The following is an 18,164-nucleotide window of genomic DNA, read 5'->3' on the forward strand; positions in this document are numbered from 1 at the left end:
GGAGTTATTTTACAAGGTGCTCACTGAGAGTCATAACAGGACGCAAAAACATTGGTCATGTTAATTTTACAAAATATGTGGCGTTTAAGGATGAGCATCTGGTTTTCATAACTTAGTAATTCATGAGCAGGGTGTTGAAGAACTCATTAAAGAAGATTCAACAATAACAACAATTGGGGTGTGCCCTCCGCTTTAAACTCAGCCCTCCAGAATAAATCTGTCAGGCACTACAAGGGCATTCAGACCTTTCAAAGAAACCTATGATGAAGCATAAACTCTGACCAAATATTAGCAATGACCAACTTATAATAAGATAATGAATTTCATGGCTTTTATTGATGGCTGTCCCTTTGAAGATGTCCAAAACATGACGGCAGGGAAACCAACGTAAAATGTGAACAGTTGTGCAACCGCTGACAAACAAATGTTCAAATTCTGGAATGGCTTTCTTATTCAATAGTACATGAGATCTGGCTGGCACTTATTTCTTACATTGAATTCAAGAGGCACTCAGTAAATTCCGACACGAAAATGTCTATTGTACAGCAAGCAAAGAAAATGTAGAATCGGGAAGAAGATGAGAAAGGGCAGACGGATCTGTTTTTAGCACTGAAATGTGAAGGGCTTAAAGGCGCATAATTTATGTATTACAGCATGTCCAATGAGCGGCTGCAGACCTTCTTTTTTTTTTTCATTTGAAAGAGGAACCCATCTCAGTGGACTCACTTCCGCTGGCTTTAAGCCGCTTTAAATAGAACCGTCGAGCTTAGTCGAGACTGAGGGACAACTGTGAATATTTCATAAAGTCTTTTACAATCGTCTTGCTCTGTTCCTTTAGAGTGGCCATCACTCTAAGACTCAAGCTGGAGTGGAACTGCACTTTTTTTTTTTTTAAAGTATGATAAGGATAAGGCAATAAAAAACACATCATCATACTTGGAGGACTGATACTGAGACAGACGGTAGGTTTGCAGGGGAATTTGGAGGGACAAAACAAAAGCACAATAAAACAACGTCATGCAGCAGGTTCACTGCAACACCACTCTGCACAGTCTAGACGTATTGGAACATGAGAGAATATGATACTCCAGGCATGAGATCTCTCACAACATGGCATCTGGCACATACGTTTCTAGATTGCAATAAGAATTTACTTAAATATAAAAAATAAACACTGCCACCCAGACACACAAACACTGAGGCTGCATTTGCTGGACTTGTCTTGTTGTAACTTTTGCAATGAGTCGCAAAAGTGGAATCCTCCTTTCATACCAGTTCCTTAAAAGGTGAAATTTAGCTTAGAGTTAGTAGCTAGCATAGACTGTAAACAGGAAGGTGCTGGCTCAGTCCCTTAGTAAACGATTGATACGTCATTATCTCTTGCGGGCCTACATGAACTGGTAACACTGCAACTTGCCCTTTTGACATCCTAATAATTACACAGAAACCAAGCTGTAATGGATTAATTACAGGTGCCATTAGGAGGAGGCTTGCCGTTCCTCATCTTCACAGTCTTTGTGCTAAGCTAAGCTAAAGGTTGCTGGCTCTCTGCTACAGAATTAGCAGAAAATCTAACCTCTGAGCATCAATAGAAATTTGGATATTTACACAAATATCAATCCATCAGCCTGGTGGCTGTTGTAGGTTTAAAGTCTACTGGACAGCACAAGCTGCTGCTGATGTTCTAAAAATAATAGGTCCCGTTTTACAGTAATATGTAGTTTTGACAATACTGTCTACTGGCACAACAAAGGCAGCGCACTTAAATGCTAAGTTACACACTGATGGGAGACACAACACTGAAACACATTTAAAAAAAAAAAAAGAAAAAAAAGCTAATTTGTAATTTTAAACAATCTTTCAAAGGCAATCAAATTAAATAATAAATGACATAATTATAAAAAAAAAAAAATGAAAAACATAAAAAAAAACTATAACTGTGTAACCGGGCTGTTGAGAAGCGAAGGCAGCCACTGAGAGTTGTAAACCTGACAAACCTCTCGAGAAGATACGTCAGCCCCGTTACTACAGTCTTTAAAGTAACCACCATCAGAAACGAACACAGACTTTGAGTGGGTTTTGCCTCCCGCTGCGAGATGAAACTTTCATTCTCCAGTAATACATGACGCTTTGTCATGAGCACACAATGTTCAAATAAAATTAAAAATAATGAATCCTTTGAGCAAAATGCATTCCATGGTCTGATGAGTGACAGAGAAGGAGCAGACTAAACCTCTCAAAGTTCCATGGTATGGTCAGTAGTCGCCCCTGCTCAGTCTCCAAGTAAACATCTGTTGGGCTAATGAACCAAAAATACTTGATTGACTTTTCTTTCTTCGTGTCTCTGTAGATACAATTTTTGGCTGGTCCTCAGGTTGACTTGGTGTTCCTCATGGTCGGTTATCTTTGGCTAAGGAGTGCATCATCCAGTTGACCTTTGTTTTCCAGCTTTCCCGCAGAGCTTCGTTGAACTTCACTTTAAAATTCTTCAGTGCCTCCTCCTCTGATTTGCCCAAAGCTAAAGAGTCCTTCAAAAACAAAACGCAAATTTTTTTTTTTTTAGAATTTTAAAATAATTCAAACCGTCCGCTGCATCAACCTCAACATACCTTTAGATACTGGATGTCCTTGAAGGATGTGAGTTCTGGCAGTCCTGCTGCCTTCATCATAGCAAAGAGGTTAACAAACAGCATCCCATTCCGGCAGAGGATCTTATAGGCCCGCTCGCAGTACTCCCTGAACCTGGTTCAGCAGTCAGCCCGTTAGCATAAACGCAGACAGAGATGGGAGAAACACAGCCATTGTAAAGGATGTTTTACCTCTCAAACTTCTCGCTGTTGTTGGTCTTTCCTTGCTGGATCACGTGGACAAAGTCATACGTCAAGATGAAAGGCACGCGTTCCCTGTTGATTCCAAGTTTGCGCTTGAAGTTGCCCAGGAAATGGCCAAAGTCAATGTGGAAGAGCTTGAGGAGGGAAAGTTACAAAGAACGTACACTTAAGTTTGATCTGTTGATCAAGCAACAAGACAAAGAGAGCTCAACAATTTAATATTTGAGATTTAAATGGGTATTTTGTTTGTTTGCTTGTTTTCTTAATAAAACATCTTGACACACAAGTCATTTAAAAAAAATCAAAAAGCAGAATCATTTATTTTTTTGAAATAACTTGGTCCACTTCAGATGTGCATTCAGAAGGAAGTGACATCAGGCTGGCCCCCTAGTGGCGATTAAACATCTCAGTACCTGTCCAGTTTCCCTGATCATGATATTGTCGTTGTGACGATCTCCGATGCCCAGGACGTAAGTAGCTACACAGTAGCCGGCGCACGACAGCGTGAACTCTTCTATTGCTTGATCGAGTTTGTCCCTGGTGAGGGATTATACGAAAAACAACAAGGAAGTGACGCATGAGAAGTTCTGTTTTCAGAGCATTGATTAATCACGCAAACTGGTAACCCACTAAGCGCCCCCACACAGTCACAAGGCTGATTCCCGCCCTCGCTGCCACATAAAATATTCACAGGAGAAGGAGGAATTCCTTTGGGCAATGAATGACTGACTGCAAAATTCTTCTCGGAACAGGAGTGCAGAGGGTTGAATGTGTTCAAACAGCCTGTCTTGCCAATCTGGCACACTAAGGTGTCTCTCCATCTCCATCTTCCCTCACTCTCTGCTCATTCCAACAGACAAGGCCATCACACGGTGTACCACCAAATAAAAAAACGACTCTTATCTAATGCTCCTGAAGCTGCAAGTGCCTGCGCAATTTACACTGCTGCTCAGTCATAAAAAAAAACACAGAACAGTTTTATAACGAAGTGCTCTCATCACTGCTGACAAATCACCCTTCATATTCTTTATTTTATCTTCCAAATAAGTATACAGGATGTATTGCTTCTATTGAAAAGATGTCGGGATTACAAAAAAAACAACCACCAAAATAAATGTCTAGATTGCTTTTTGAGTTCAAGGTTAAATGTCTTATCTATTTATAATACAATCTATATTTGATGGTATTTGCACTAAGGTTCAGGGTGTTTTTTTTCCAGATGTTTTGCGGTGAAAGGCCTGGTATTGTGCAAAACTCACAGCACCGCTGTCTTTTCACAGAAATAATTCTGTAAGAATCCCAACACTCACTCTGGATTCTTGGATTTGAGCCAGTTGAGCAGAGCGTCCTTGTTGAAGGCAGCAACCAGTACGCTTGTTGCTGCCATCCCGGCACTGTTGCTGTTGTTTCGCTGGATGTTGGCGATGGTGTCCGAGCTCTTCACCACCTCGATGAGTCCCATCTTGTTCCCGGTGGATAAACAGCCGTACGGGATCATCCTGTGAGCGTCGGGGACGTCGTAACGTCTAATTAGATACGACGACTGTGTCAAATGAAGAGCAAAAAACTTGGCCTGCCGTACCTGAGATCCAGGTCTTCCTTTTTCCATAAATTCTCCATGAGCTGGATCATCTGCAGCGTCAACATGTCCTGTCGAAGATCTGAAGGCAACGAATGAAGACTGACGTTAAAAAAGAAGAAGAATATCTTCTTTGTAAAGTAGGGTATCAATTTTTAATCTTATTTTTGACTTTTTAATTTGTTTTAAACCCAAGCAGAGCTTCTTCTTTTTTTTTTTTTTTTTAAAGTTTATTCTTCCAGAGTTTGTTTGTGCTTTTCCATGAGGCTCACCGTCTCCATTCTTGAAGATGATGCCCATCATGTCTCCTTGAGTGCTGGGGTTTTTGTACATCAGCCACAGTGGCTTCATCTTGGAGTCCATAAACCTGCACTTGTCTGCGCTGCAAGGCCAAACACACTTAGCGTAAAACACAAGATCATTGCGACACTGCCAGAATTGCAAGTTAAGTTGGAACTTTATTTTTTTGGTCGAGACAATAGTGCAAAAGAAGTTTGAGGCAGGCTGTGACGAAATGCTGAATTATGAATACTGTCAAACAGGGATGCATCTGAAATACATATTTGCTAATTTTTGAAAAAAAAAAAAGAATGACGTTTGTTTGCTTCTAGATAGAATTAAGTAAGAAAAGGAAGTGAAATAAAATGCTACTAACCAAATCTTTTAGGATTTTATCACTGTGAAAAACAAATTAAAGCAACAAAATGCTGCATTTGCAAACCATAAGATGTCCATTAATCATTCTGTGATTCAGTAAAGACAGAAAAGACAATAAGTTGGAGCAGAGTAGCGTGCGTGTGTGCGTCTGGCACCAACCAGATCTTGGTCAGGACGACGCTGGGGTCGAGCGGCGACAGCAGGTCTGACAGGGGCTCCAGATACGACTCGTGGCTGATGCACGACTTCAGTCCGTCCACCGTCATCTTCTGAGAGCCCGACTTGACGATGTCGCTCAGGGTCTTCATCTTGAGCAGAGCCTCGTTCTGCACGGACAGTGCAAGAGGGCAAAGGCGGCACATTAGAGTCGCAAGAAAGAAAGTTTGGAAGGAGTTCACATCAGCGTGTGGCTTCACCTGTCTGATTAAGAGCTTGATGTGCCAGATGTTGCCCCTGCAGTAGGCCTCCAGGATCAGAATGAAACGCAATCTCACAGATGGCACGTGGATTTCTGACCTGCAATAGTTCACACAATCTACGGTCAAACACAGGGGGAAAAAAAGCAGATGCTGTTGATGTTTTTATGTTTTTGTATTGTTCTTTTGCAAGATTTACTTTAGATGCCAAAATAGAAAGTGTCCTATTCTCCTGTTGGACAGTGCTCTCTCGAGCAGGAAGGTGGTGAGGTCACAGTCCAGGTAGGACTCGTACTTCAAGACCTGGACCAACTGGATGAGGTACTGCAGAAGTTCATCATCACTGTGTGAAGAAAGACGCAACAAATCTTGACGTCGTTAAAAGTCCAAACTGAACTCTGCCAAGACACAGAAACTGGGGCCGCGAATTGGACAAAGAATGTTTGTGTACCTGAGTTTTCTGAGGCATCTGATGGTGAACGAACGGACCGCTGGGTCAGGAAAACTGTAGTCCAGCAGCTCCAGGGCGTGAATGGCTGGGAGGTCAGGCCAGTTTTTCAACAAGCTCACCATCTGAAGAGGGTCAAAAGGTTGTTGGGTTTGTTTGGTGTTTTTGAACCACGCAAAGAGGAATTAAAACTGCACGGTTGTTTGATTATAATGATGTTATCCCTCAATATAACAGCAGCTGCGTGACGACAAACATCGAGTCCATTATTATTAGATATTTTGGGCGACACGGTGGCGCAGTGGTTAGCGCTGCCGCCTCACAGCAAGAAGGTGGTGGGTTTGATTCCGGGCTTGGGACTTTTCTGTGTGGAGTTTGCATGTTCTCCCTGTGTCTGCATGGGTTCTCTCCGGGTTCTCCGGGTTCCTCCCACACTCCAAAAACATGCATGTGAGGTCAATTGAAGACTCTAAATTGTCCGTAGGTGTGCATGTGAGTGTGAATGGTTGTTTGTCTCTATGTGGCCCTGCGATGAACTGGCGACTTGTCCAGGGTGTCACCCTGCCTTCGCCCTAAGACAGCTGGGAGAGGCTCCAGCAGACCCCCGTGACCCTGAGCTCGGGACTAAGCGGGTATGGAAAATGAATGAATGAATTAGATTATTTTAAAGACAAAGTGTTGAGTAAAGTTAAAAGCACAGGATATGGGCTGGAATGCTAGAATCACTGTCAATAGTAAAAGTGTCTCTAAGTTTACCTGAAGCACGTCTTCACGTTTATTCCATTTGGTGATGAGGAGCAGCTTGGACAAGCTTTCGGGATAATGGTCTCGGACTTCTGCACGAAGCTTCCACAGGAGCTCCTTCTCGTCCTCGAAGAACTCAGTGTAGTTTTTGTTGTCCATGATTTCTTTTAGTCTCAGGTGCTACGACAAAAGAACAAACACACACACACATTAAAACACGGAGTAAAAAAATTATCTGTTTATTTATTTTTGCCTATTTCCAGTATTTTTTCCCTGCATTGTAAGAAAGGTTTTACCTCTTCTTTACTGACAAAAGACACATCGCCGTTCCTCTCCACATTACCTATCTGCAAAACAAACGTGCAATTGTTTTGTTTGTTCTGCATAACTAAACAAATCAAATAATTGACATATAATTCTTAAAAGAAATGAGGCACCTTGTCCAGTGGAGGGTAGTACAGAGGATAGGGTCGGATGTTGGGGAAGCAGATGACGAGGCCAGCAGCACTGTCCACATTGGGGTTGTTCTCTACTGTTCCCATCGGGTTCAACAGGTCGCCTTTGTCATCTGGGACCAATCAGATTTTTAGTTTAATTTACAAAAAAAAACAACAGCAAAGACAATCACTAACCTTAACCTGCTCGGTAAAATTAAAAAAGTACATTATTCTGTTAAGTATCAGCGTTTACACTTCAAATCAAGTAGCCCTGTATTGCAAATTTGTTCTAAAAAGCAACAAATTTCACTAATATGTCCCAACACGGTGAAGCCACAATAAAGCAGTCGTGGTGCAGTGTTGCCCTGTGGCTGAACTCTCTCTATTTTCTGAAGAAAATGGAGAAGGACATAAGTACCAGGGACGGACGACCACATGGACAGGCTGAACTCTCCGGTCTTCAGCTGGTCCTTGTAGTCAAACACCATGGTGTTCACCCAGGCGATGGGACAGTCCTGTAGAGACAAACACTGACAATGAGCTTTTATCAAGCCACTTGAAAAGACCACCAGGAAGAGGTGCGTACGTGACAGGAAGCTATAGGCGACCCATGGGGGACATGTGTTGTGGCACACTTTATTTAGAAGAGAAACGGTTTCGTTTGCCCAAGTCTTGACGGCCGGATGAAGATGCGCTTAAAATTGAATCTCTCTGTTCTGTAGCCAGTCCAAGTGGAAGGGTACAACTTTTTTCAGTAGAAATAGACATATAGATAAAAAAGGATAGAAATTCATATAATAATGTAAAAAAAAATATATTTACATAATATAATATCATATAATATTATTATATTATATTATATTATATTAAATAAAAGGTATTTAATCATTTGGACGCTTATATAAAGTGAACTTTACTATTATTCTTTGCCTTAAATGATTAATTGGGAGCTAAACAAAAAATAAATATTTATCAATTCCATTTGTAAAATTTGATTGTCAGTAAAATAAAAGGACATCCCAAAACGACCTTTAGAAAATCACCCAACCATATTTCTCTATTTATTTAGAACTTGCACAGAACTTGAAGTTCAATGCAGCGGCTCCGATAAAAACCTCACAGTGCATTGAAAGACTGGGGTCTAAAATAATCAGTAGCCCTGTGTGTATTTCTGTCCTCTGTCTGCAGGACTTCTCTTCCTGGCAGCATTAGAGAGAAGTGGACCAGAATGCAGAAGTGGCCGCCGTACTCAGAACCCCACCTGGGCACATACGGCTGTTTCAAAACAAAAAGGCTGCGGCGAAGGGACAGAAAGCGGAATTCAAACTGGCCGACTGTACTCGCGAGTGTGCGAGATGAGTGGGAGTTCGGAGGCCAGCGTTAACATGAACTCATAGTACAGTTACTGAATTAGTGCCGAGGCTTGAAAAATTAGGAAGTCGGAGGAAAGTGAAAATGTCTCTTGGTCACAAAATTGTTTTATCAAATAGATGCTCATATTAATTTTTTCTTTCACTGTTGAAGTGTATATTTTTTTGTCCAAATGCATTTAAATTTAAATTGTTTTTTTAAAGAAACTAAAGAAAAGTAATACATGGAAATATATGGTTTTAAAAAATCACGATAAATAAGCCAAATAATAAAATTGTATGCATCATAAAATGAGACCGTTACACTGTCCATCACTGAGGAAGTACATCACGTAAAAATTGTGTTTCTCAAACATTTCATTTTTTTTCTTTTGCATTCTTGCTTTGGTGCTTTTCGCCAGAAGTGTTACAACACTCAAAAATGAAGAACTTGGAAAAAAAAAAAAACGACAAAAACAGACTCCTGTGTCGTGCCTGCGAACGCGAATGAACGGCTACTCGCAGGGGACAAATTTAGGATTCCGTGAAAATGCTTGGCAACCCTCTTCCTTCCTTGGCGCGATGTGGAGATAAAAGAGATAGAGCGGATGAAAATAAAACCGCAGCATTGCCACTGAACATGCTCGGCGCGGCCAGACGCATCAGCAGAAGAAGAGTGAAGAAAAAAAAAAAAACACAACAACAACAACACCCACACAGCCGTGCGAGCACACACGCCTCTGAGAGGAAACGGATCTGCTTGTGCTCGCTAACAGAATTCACACGTACCAGACGCAACGCTCCCCAGGCCCTGCCTGCTTCAATTTATAAACTAAAGCCCTGCAGAGTGTGTGATTGTGTGTTGTTACGATGAACGGGGGACCCCACCGCTTTCTTATTCTTCTTTTTGGTGCCTCGGGGTTTCTTGGCCTTCTCGATGACGGCGTAGAGGGCGATGCACAGCCGGCTCATGCGCGGCAGGTCGGCCACGTGGATGTCAAACTCCAGCCGCTGGTCCCACAGCGGCTCCGAGCGCACCGTCACCTCGGAGCTGGTCACCACCTTGCAGAGCAGCTCGCTGCCGTGGAACAGGCCGGCCTGCACCACAAGCTGGAAGGAGAGAGACGTGTAATTAAAAAAAACAAACCCACACTGATGAGTGCTGATGAGATGGAAGTTGGGGAGCCGAGAGACTTGATTGTTTGTTGACAGGTTTCTGCAGATGATTCAGAGTTTCCTGAGTCTCTACAACGATGAGTCAAAGGGTCGGCGCCGTCATAACAGGAGCAGGTGGCCGCAGCCCGGCTGCATCAGCAGTGATAAACCAAATTTAATATTGCGAAGGCCATTAAGCTCCTGCCTTTTCTTTGGAAGTCCAGAATGCTCCCAATCTACGTTTACCAAAATGTTTTGAGTGGTCATCCTTCCCCTGAAGGGGTTTTCTCTGGGATGGATAATTACGTCACGTATGACAATTTGCCATCAGCCGGAAGTGCAATTACGCTTACAAACTCCCATCGGAAAACGTAACGCACTTTAGTCATGAACACTGAGAACAGGGATCTCCGTGTGCGTGCTCACGTCTACCTTGCATTGCAAAAATGAATAAATAAAATACGATACAGACAGAGACAAAAACAGAAGTTGCAGTCTGGCTGAGAGATGCTTATGTTTTGCTGGTCACTTGCCAGGAAACACTAACCACGAAGCGCAGGTGTAATTTTAAATCCTGTCTGCAATAGTAACAGCGCACCCGCGTTGTTTTCAGAGAAAGAAAATGGAGGAGTAAAACCGAGAGACGTGGCGGCACCATCGAGTTTCTTAGAATCTAGGCCTTCAAGTGAGACCTAAAAAAAATCAGATAGGCCCTCCCCACTTCCTGTTTTGAACTTTTCACCAACCGCCTCGATGAATTATGGGAAACGTGCGGTCGGGGGCCGTGTCACTCCCTGTCATTTACATGTCAGGGCCGCTCTCCGCCGCGAGTACAACTGAAATTGAGAAATTGGGTAAACAAGCCAACAGGCCACACGCTCCATTGAGCAGCAAAGCAGGGGAAAGAACCCCTGAAAAGAAACCACACCCACCTTCATGCCCTCGTCGGCGTTGACTCGGCTGCCCTGCAGCAGGTGTATGTAGAAGGGCTCGTTGATGGACCACAGAGACGAGGTGTTTTGCTGCAGAGGGGAATCACAGGAGGAGGAATTAGAGATTGTTTAGGCTTTTTCTGGCTTCTTCTCGCTGCAGTTCAGTCTTGTGAAACACGTGTCAAGACTTTCCCGTTTGATGAGTAAGAACAATGCAGCGAGGAGAAACGTGCGAGTGCGGTACACATGTTTTTCAAGAAGATGTTTCAGCGGATATTTGCCTCAAAAAAAGTAAATTTGAGATGTTTGTGTTGGGCTCAGCGTAAAGAGAGAAAATAAATAACAACTCATCCAAATTAGTTCAAAGTCTCCGAGCGTTAAGTGCCGTTGGCCTCGCTCAAAGTCCGCAGAGTGGAGTTAAAGAGAGAACCGGAACAGGTGGAGGGCTGCTCTGTCAATGAGGCACCGGTTGACCTCTCACCTTCTTCAGGGGCAGCGGCGGGGGTCTGGTCACGGAGCGACTCTTGAACACCTGCGTGCACAGGGTGCCCTGCTCACTCTGGTACTTGAAGATGGTGGAGTGGTGCACCATGGTCAGGAGCGGTTTTATGCCATTCCTCAGACAGGAGAAAATGTACTGAAAGAACAGAAGAAAAAAAACAAAACAGGGGGGGCTGAACGAAAGGAAGACTGTTTGTTGCAGTGCCGTGCAGCCGCAGATGCTCCCCAGTGTTCAGATGCACTCCTGTAGGCTGTTCATTTGCAGTAGGTTAATGCAGGCAAAATCACATTATGTGCAGCATGGATGGACCCGCGGCTCCCACTCTGCGGGGCTGCTGGACTGATATGAGTCACCCCCTCCTGCAGGTAGCAGGACCTTCAGAACCAGCGCCGGGGTTTCCTGCTTCTGTCAGCTCCACCCGCAGCAGTCCTGCTCTGAAAAGTCGCCTCAGATATTGCCAGTCCCTCGTACCGGCCGCGAGCAGAAATACACAAAGATATATGTATATATATATATATATAAAAACCATTCAGGGTTCGGCAAAAATAAAATAAAATGCACAGCTCCTGACACAGCAGAAAATGTCTAGTGCTAATGATAATTAGCCATTTTTTTAGGCAGGTGGCACAAAGCAACTTGGCGTCTCATCCTTTCCACTTCTCTGTCCACTTTTAAAATCGTAACAACCTCAGCTGATGCGGCCATAAGCCAAATCATGGAGTCGTCAACTGCTGTGCAGAACGGTTCTGGACCTTTTTTATACGTCAGAAGTGAGATTGGAAGGCGGCTGCATCACCTGCAGCCTCTGCATTGCTCTCCAAAACATGGATGAATTACAAGAAGTGGATACCAGACTGGCAATATGGCAGTGCCGCAATCTTTCCCCCAGTGGCCACTCGATGTACTGCACCCAAAAAGCCCATGTGTCCAAAAGAGCGTTTTTAAACGGGGTAGACTCACACCAGACAAGTCAGCCCAGACTGCCAACTTACTTTGAACTGACTCAGCGGCTGATTCCCGTAGATAAAGTCCCAGGTCCCGTTGACCTGCAGGGTGTAGTCCTCAGGCTCCTGCCGCACCGAGCGGAAGACGGTGGCCTTCTTCTTCAGGGCACTCTTCATCAGGGCCACCGGTTGGTCCTGGGGGTCCTGCTGCAGCATGAAGCTTTCCTTTTTGAGAGCAAGAGACATTTTTGATTGAGCAAAGTGCCTTGGCCTTTGGAAAATACACACACGCAGAACGCAACTTTCGTCTCTTTCAGGACTTTCAGGAAAGTGTGAGCAGCGTGGGAGGGGGTTTTCACCTTTATCTGTCACACCGACTTCAAATCCTCCTCCACAAACCCCTGTTAACCCCATGTCCTCCCAGACTGTATGAGCTCAGGTCCTCTTTCGTCTCTTTGAATAACCTTTGCCAAGGTACGCAAACGCAACATCGGCGGACGGACTCACATCAGACGCCTCGAACTTGATGTTGATGAAGATCTTTTTGGCGCTTTTGGATTTGGCCGCGGCCCAGCTGCTCGGCGGCGAGCAGCATGGCTCCAGCTGGCAGGGGAAGTTGTACTCCATCCACCGCTGCCACGGCAACATCTGCCGCTGCTGAGCCTTCTCCTCGCAAAACGTCCTCATCTTGGTGCGGAATTCGTTCACCTCGTTGTTCTTCTGGGCCTCAAACTCGTGCAACCCTGGCAAATCATTATGTCAGGATGAGTAACATGGAAGTCTCGCAAAGAAAAATGAACGTTCACACCGCCAACCAACTCCCGCATGTTTTGTTGATTGAAATGGAAGTCACATTTACAGTTTATTGGGAATGTCAACCCATTCCAACACTATGACGGTATAAAAAATTTGAGTCCAAAAGCACAATGTAGCTGAGGGTTGAGCTCCATCAGCCTGTAGCAAATCTGAAAATTATCAAAAATTATCAAGAAAATAACACTGAAGTGACAACAGAACTGTTTTAATCTGCAGTCTTTCTATTAGTCACAACCAGAGTAATAATTTATTTTCATGGTGCCATTCGAACTAGACCTATTGACCATGAAATGAATGTTAACTTGATTCCATCCATGCAAATAATCTGGTGCTTCTGGTTTTTTGAAAATAGGTTCAGTGTTTGGGTAAAAAAAAAAAACTACTTCTGAAGATATTGTAGGACAATATGAGAAATGAAACCACTCGTCATTTCACGAAAGCGGCTTATTTAAGTATGAAGTCACTAAAACACACCTGCGCCATAATATAAGGCCTACATCATTTAGAGTGTTAGCGGTGAACGCTATTAAATCAGACTTTAGGGCAAAACCTATCAAACAAAATGTACTTTATTCTGGATTTTTTGACTATTCCCCAGAATTCTGAAGAGTTCAGTTGGGTTGCATTGACTCCGCCTGCAAAGCAAAGGTTTTGCCTTCCTGCTGTGGCCTGCGACCTGCTGACCTTTGCCGGTGAGCTGACTGATCTGGGTGTTGGTGAGCTTCTCCACGCGGTCGCCTTCCCTGGCCACCAGCCTCAGAACACACATGAAAGGCTTGACGTCGCTGATGCGCCTCGACTCCTCCTCCAGCTCCTCCCTCTCGGCCGTGTGGTTGATGCAGGTGAAGACGTACGCGTCGGGGTCGCCCAGCCCGCTGTACAGGGCCTCGTTCCTGGCGTTCCTCCAGACCATCTGAAATGAGGAACGGGAGAGACCGCCGTCGGATCGAAAGCGAAGGTGTTTGACATCGAACTGTACACATGAAAAGCCAAAGTGTCATGTATCCAGGCTTAAACTAAGCAAATTAAAAATCCTGTTCCGCTCAAACCTGGACTGTCCTCTGAGGAAAAAACCAAACGGGACATTTTGGGAGCATTTTCTTCGCTTCTTTGAGAATTGGCCCGACTGGAGGGACGTTTAATCAAGCGAGGCATCTTATCGGCTTCCCAGAGAATTATTACTTAACGCGGCTGAAATCAAACAGCCTGAGGAGGCAGAACTGTTGGCATAGAAACTGGCACATTCACATTTAACAGCAGATCTGCCTTGGCGCGGAGCTGGAAAATATATATAAAAATCTGTCTGTCTCTCTCGCTGTATCTCTCTACTCCAACTTCAAGATGAATCGACAGCGCACGCAAGCATTGTTCCCACTGTGCCACGGTTTAATTAGCCTAATGTCTGCTGGGAGTATTCTGTCAACCAATTAACTTAAGAGCGCAGAGCGAGAGAGAGAGAGAGAGAGAGCGAGAGAGAGAGAGAGAGAGAGAGAGAGAGAGTGTATTGTAAATAACAATGGTGAAGGATTATATTTTCTTTTCCTGCAAACTGGGATCATCAGAGCCGCAGTGTCACGCCGCAGCCAATCAGCTGCAATGCTGAAGAAATGATTGAAACAACATCAACGCGCGGCCGCATCACATCAGGTGCGTCTACCTCTGCGGTGCTGGACAGGACGGGACATACTTTTTTGATGGTTTTGATGGTGTCGTTGCGAGACACGGCGAATTTGAGGATGATCCCGGTCGGAAGCAGGAAGTCCATGTCGATCCCATGGTCCCCCTCCTTCTCCCACTCCTCCTGCATCCCATACTTCCCCGGGGGCATGGTGACGGCCTCTCATTTACCGTCAGCTCCTCTGCTGCTCACCGGAACACCAGCCAGCCAGCCAACACACACACACACACACACACACACACACACACACACACACACACACACACACACACACACACACACACACACACACACACACACACACACAGCCAGGGTTAGTGGGTCCACTAGAAGCGAGTGTGCTGTGTGTGTGTGCGTGCCACATTACCAATTTGAATTTTTCAAGTTTTGTTTTGTTTTTTTTTCGTCTTGTTTTTTTTAAATTTATTTATTTATTTTTTTAACTCTGAAAGCCTCAAGACCCATTCAAAAAATCGCACTTGGCTGACACACAAGTTACAAGCCTCAAACTGAAGGACCCTGTGATGGCAAGGTATTAAAAAAAAACAAAAACCTTAAGATAAAGGCATCCAACAAAAATCAGCAACACTTTTTTTGTTCCAAAAAAAAAAAAAAGGTGCCAATCTAATCACATCAAAAACAAAGGTGACACTAAACACATGACTCAAACAAGAACCCAGAGGCCTTGTTTGGAACCTGAACTCCTCTTTGCAATTTGTTGCATGAGAGAGTTAAACTGCTGTGCAGGGCTACTGCACTCTGCTCCACCCAAAGTGACAAAGACATTTTACCTGGGGGGTCATTTGAAGCGAAGAAGGCACAATTTAAAGAAACACAAAGGAGACAAACTATCCATATTAAATCATCACACAACGCCGGGTTAGCAAGACATGTCCTCCCTTTCCGCACTCCACATGACATGTCCACGCACTCTGACCGCCAGTTAACCAATAAGTAATTCTACACCATTGATTTTTTTTTTTTTTTCTTCAGGAAAGAGAAACTGTGCAGGCTGAACAGACACGACTTGTGTGTCTAAAAAGTATTTAAAAATGAATGAATGAATGAATATAAGTGAAAAGAAGAGACTAATGACGGTGTGAGGTGAGATGAGCGTGAAGGGAGCAGACGCTGAACGGCGTCATGTTCCGTCCGTGGCTGCGTGACTCGACGTCGGTGCCAACCTGTTAGCGTCGGGGCCCCCTCCCCCCACGCCCCGCGCGCGCCCGCCCACACACACACACACACACACACACACACACACACACACACACACACACACACACACACACACACACACACACACACACTTGCCTGTGAGCTCTAGCAACCGGTCATCTCCTCCTCACCGCTGCTGCTGCTGCTGCTGCTGTCGCGGGACGAGCATCACGTTGTTGACGTCGCCGCTTGCGTGTAAATACGAGCCGTGCGAGAGCGCGTGGGGCGCTCAAGCGTTCCCCCGCCTCGCCGCCGTCATTCAAGCGGAGGATGGTGTCGCCGCCCGCGAACGTCTTCTTCTCCTCGAGCTGCCTGCAAGGGACCGTCCACCAAGTGTGGCGTGTGCGCGAAGTGAAAGTGAACGCGCTCCTCTCTCTTCCTTTGCGCACCAACACCCGCCTACCCTACCGCCCCCTTCACAACTGCGCTCATTCAGAGAGGAGAGTTTTTTGCTTGGCTTGGAAAAAAAAATAAATATATTTTTTAATTGATTTTTGATTTATTAGTTTTATTTCGTTGTCAGCTTTTAAATACACACAGTCAAGAGACACCTTACTAGATTATTTTAAATTTGATAAGTAAGATAAGATTATTTTCCAGAGTTCACTTTTCCAAGTAAAAGCACGCATGTGTCGCTTTAATTATTTCAGTAGATTCCTTTGTAAGTTTTATACTGCCGAGTTATTCTTTAAACAGTTGAATACAAGATTCCATTTTAATTTGCATTTAAACACAGTCTTTATGATCATTTACACAATTAAACCTAATAAAAGTTGAACAAAATAAAGAAGTTATTGCATAACAATATTTGAAAGACTTTTGAAAGACAATACAATTACTGCCTTGACCATTTATTAACTCTTTCCTCTTTTCTTTTTTTTTTTTTACTAGTGTGTGTCTGCAGGTAAAACTAAAATCTTAAACTAAATATTAATTTAATAGAATATCATAATTTAGTGTAGAAACAGTGAAATAACTAAATAAACCAAAAATAGTTATTCATTTTGAAATGAAACAGGAGGGACAATTATTTGTACAGCTTGGCAAACATTGACCCACACCTACTCTCTGCACATACTGTATCAATAAGAAGACCATGCATATTTTACAACTGGATGTACTGTATAGGCCAGACACTAGGTCTCAGTACAACATACCACAGATGAATCAACAGGAACTCTGAAGGTTTTTTTCTGAGTTGACATAATTCCTGTTTGGTTTTGCAGGTGTTAATCTTTGCACTGAAGCACTGTTGGTAGGCTCAACCTCTAAAGCCTGGTTTGTGATGTTTTAGATGCTACCCTCCTGATAATGTGAAGACCAAGTTATTGCATTGCCAAATGACTACAGTCATTTGCAATGCAATTCATCTGTGGTGTCTTTTGGAAAGCACCACATGTGTTTGTGAGTGCACTTGAGCCTGGTTGCTTAAAAAAACAAAAAAAACAGGAAATGATTGAAGAAGAGAAACTTTCTGACCAGCACTGCAACCTGAAAGTATGAACTTACATACCATCTCATATCCAAAGCGACACTCTGTGTCGCTGTGAAATCCCCCTGTGAGCAAACAAGGTAGTTTTGGAACCTTTGTTAACTGAGTTTGGAAAAGCAAAAAACATCAGAAAACTCAGCTCTGTGTAAAAGCACAAAGACAGGAATATCGCTTGCAGAGAGGTGAGACTTTTAGATGATGTACTTAAAATAAATCATACATAAAATGAAACTGTATAATGAAAATAACCTGAAGCGATGATTGGTAGATCTCAGCTCTTACAACAGGTCATTTCCTCAATAGAAGGAAGCAGCAGTGAGCCACAGCCAATGCCACAAGAGCTTGAACCTTTGCATCAATACCAATACAAACAACATGGGCTGCTTAACGCATTGCTAAAGATGCGACAGTGTGCGCTGAATAGCTCATAGCAGACTGTGCAGGCTGTTATTCGGCTGCTAAACGGCAAAGCTGCACAGAAGTGCTTCACAGTAAAAGTGCAGAGTGCACATTGACCTATAAATTAAAAAAAAAATTATCACTCTAATCACTTATTTGTCACACATATCTCCGCATTTTACCTAAATTGGTTTTGGAGTTATTTGATTGCTTTACCTGTTTAGATGTCAATTGATCCAAAGCCAAAGGTAAAACATTTGTTCCATGAAACAAGGGCAAATAAGTCAACAAACAAAACGGAGTGCAGACAGTAGAACACAAAGCTAAAAGGGTTGACAAACTATACTCAAAACTATACTGCAAACTATACTCTTACAGGTCAGTTGGCCTCCAAGTAAAATTCTAGATCGATGTAAATATATACAACACTCAACAACAAGCTTTGATTTTCAAAGACTTGCCATCTCCACAGAGGATCTTATATGAGTGATTTTACACTTGGATAATGTCAATCCAGAGGTCAAAGCTTTCATAAAGAAATGGAAAACACTCGGGCAGAAAGTTTCA

General features: G+C 43.5%; 1 protein-coding gene across 2 annotated transcripts; it reads right to left on the bottom strand.

Moving 5' to 3' along the window:
* Positions 1 to 317: 317 nt before the first annotated feature.
* Positions 318 to 16,087, bottom strand: pik3cd (phosphatidylinositol-4,5-bisphosphate 3-kinase, catalytic subunit delta). Of its 2 annotated transcripts, XM_076041715.1 has the most exons (23): positions 15,803 to 16,082; positions 14,498 to 14,672; positions 13,495 to 13,723; positions 12,502 to 12,737; positions 12,043 to 12,219; positions 11,030 to 11,185; positions 10,549 to 10,638; positions 9,350 to 9,571; positions 7,531 to 7,627; positions 7,113 to 7,243; positions 6,972 to 7,022; positions 6,688 to 6,855; positions 5,935 to 6,056; positions 5,683 to 5,826; positions 5,484 to 5,583; positions 5,227 to 5,393; positions 4,683 to 4,792; positions 4,414 to 4,492; positions 4,142 to 4,330; positions 3,245 to 3,368; positions 2,820 to 2,965; positions 2,610 to 2,742; positions 318 to 2,528 (listed from the first exon to the last, which is right to left on the bottom strand). In XM_076041715.1, the coding sequence occupies exons 2-23, from the start codon at positions 14,636 to 14,638 to the stop codon at positions 2,391 to 2,393; spliced, it is 3,150 nt and encodes a 1,049-aa protein (XP_075897830.1). In that variant the 5' UTR covers positions 14,639 to 14,672; positions 15,803 to 16,082; the 3' UTR covers positions 318 to 2,390. The 2 variants fall into 2 exon arrangements, with proteins under 2 accessions (XP_075897830.1, XP_075897831.1); XM_076041716.1 differs by lacking the exons at positions 318 to 2,528; positions 2,610 to 2,742 and having other exon boundaries at positions 2,824 to 3,008; positions 15,803 to 16,087.
* Between the last annotated feature and the right edge of the window lie 2,077 nt (positions 16,088 to 18,164).

Source organism: Nelusetta ayraudi, unplaced genomic scaffold (assembly GCF_046127955.1).
Source record: "Nelusetta ayraudi isolate G7.1 ecotype Tasmania unplaced genomic scaffold, CSIRO-AGI_Nayr_v1 ptg000070l, whole genome shotgun sequence".
Taxonomy (NCBI): domain Eukaryota; kingdom Metazoa; phylum Chordata; class Actinopteri; order Tetraodontiformes; family Monacanthidae; genus Nelusetta; species Nelusetta ayraudi.

What these genes read in the sequence shown, in the direction of transcription:
- pik3cd (XM_076041715.1), bottom strand. Translation starts at nt 14,638, where the DNA reads ATGCCCCCGGGGAAGTATGGGATGCAGGAGGAGTGGGAGAAGGAGGGG. An exon ending in CCATCAAAACCATCAAAAAA is followed by an intron (nt 13,724 to 14,497) that starts GTATGTCCCGTC and finishes TCCTCATTTCAG; the next exon opens with ATGGTCTGGAGGAACGCCAG. An exon ending in ACGCCGACGAGGGCATGAAG is followed by an intron (nt 9,572 to 10,548) that starts GTGGGTGTGGTT and finishes CTCTCCTTCCAG; the next exon opens with CTTGTGGTGCAGGCCGGCCT.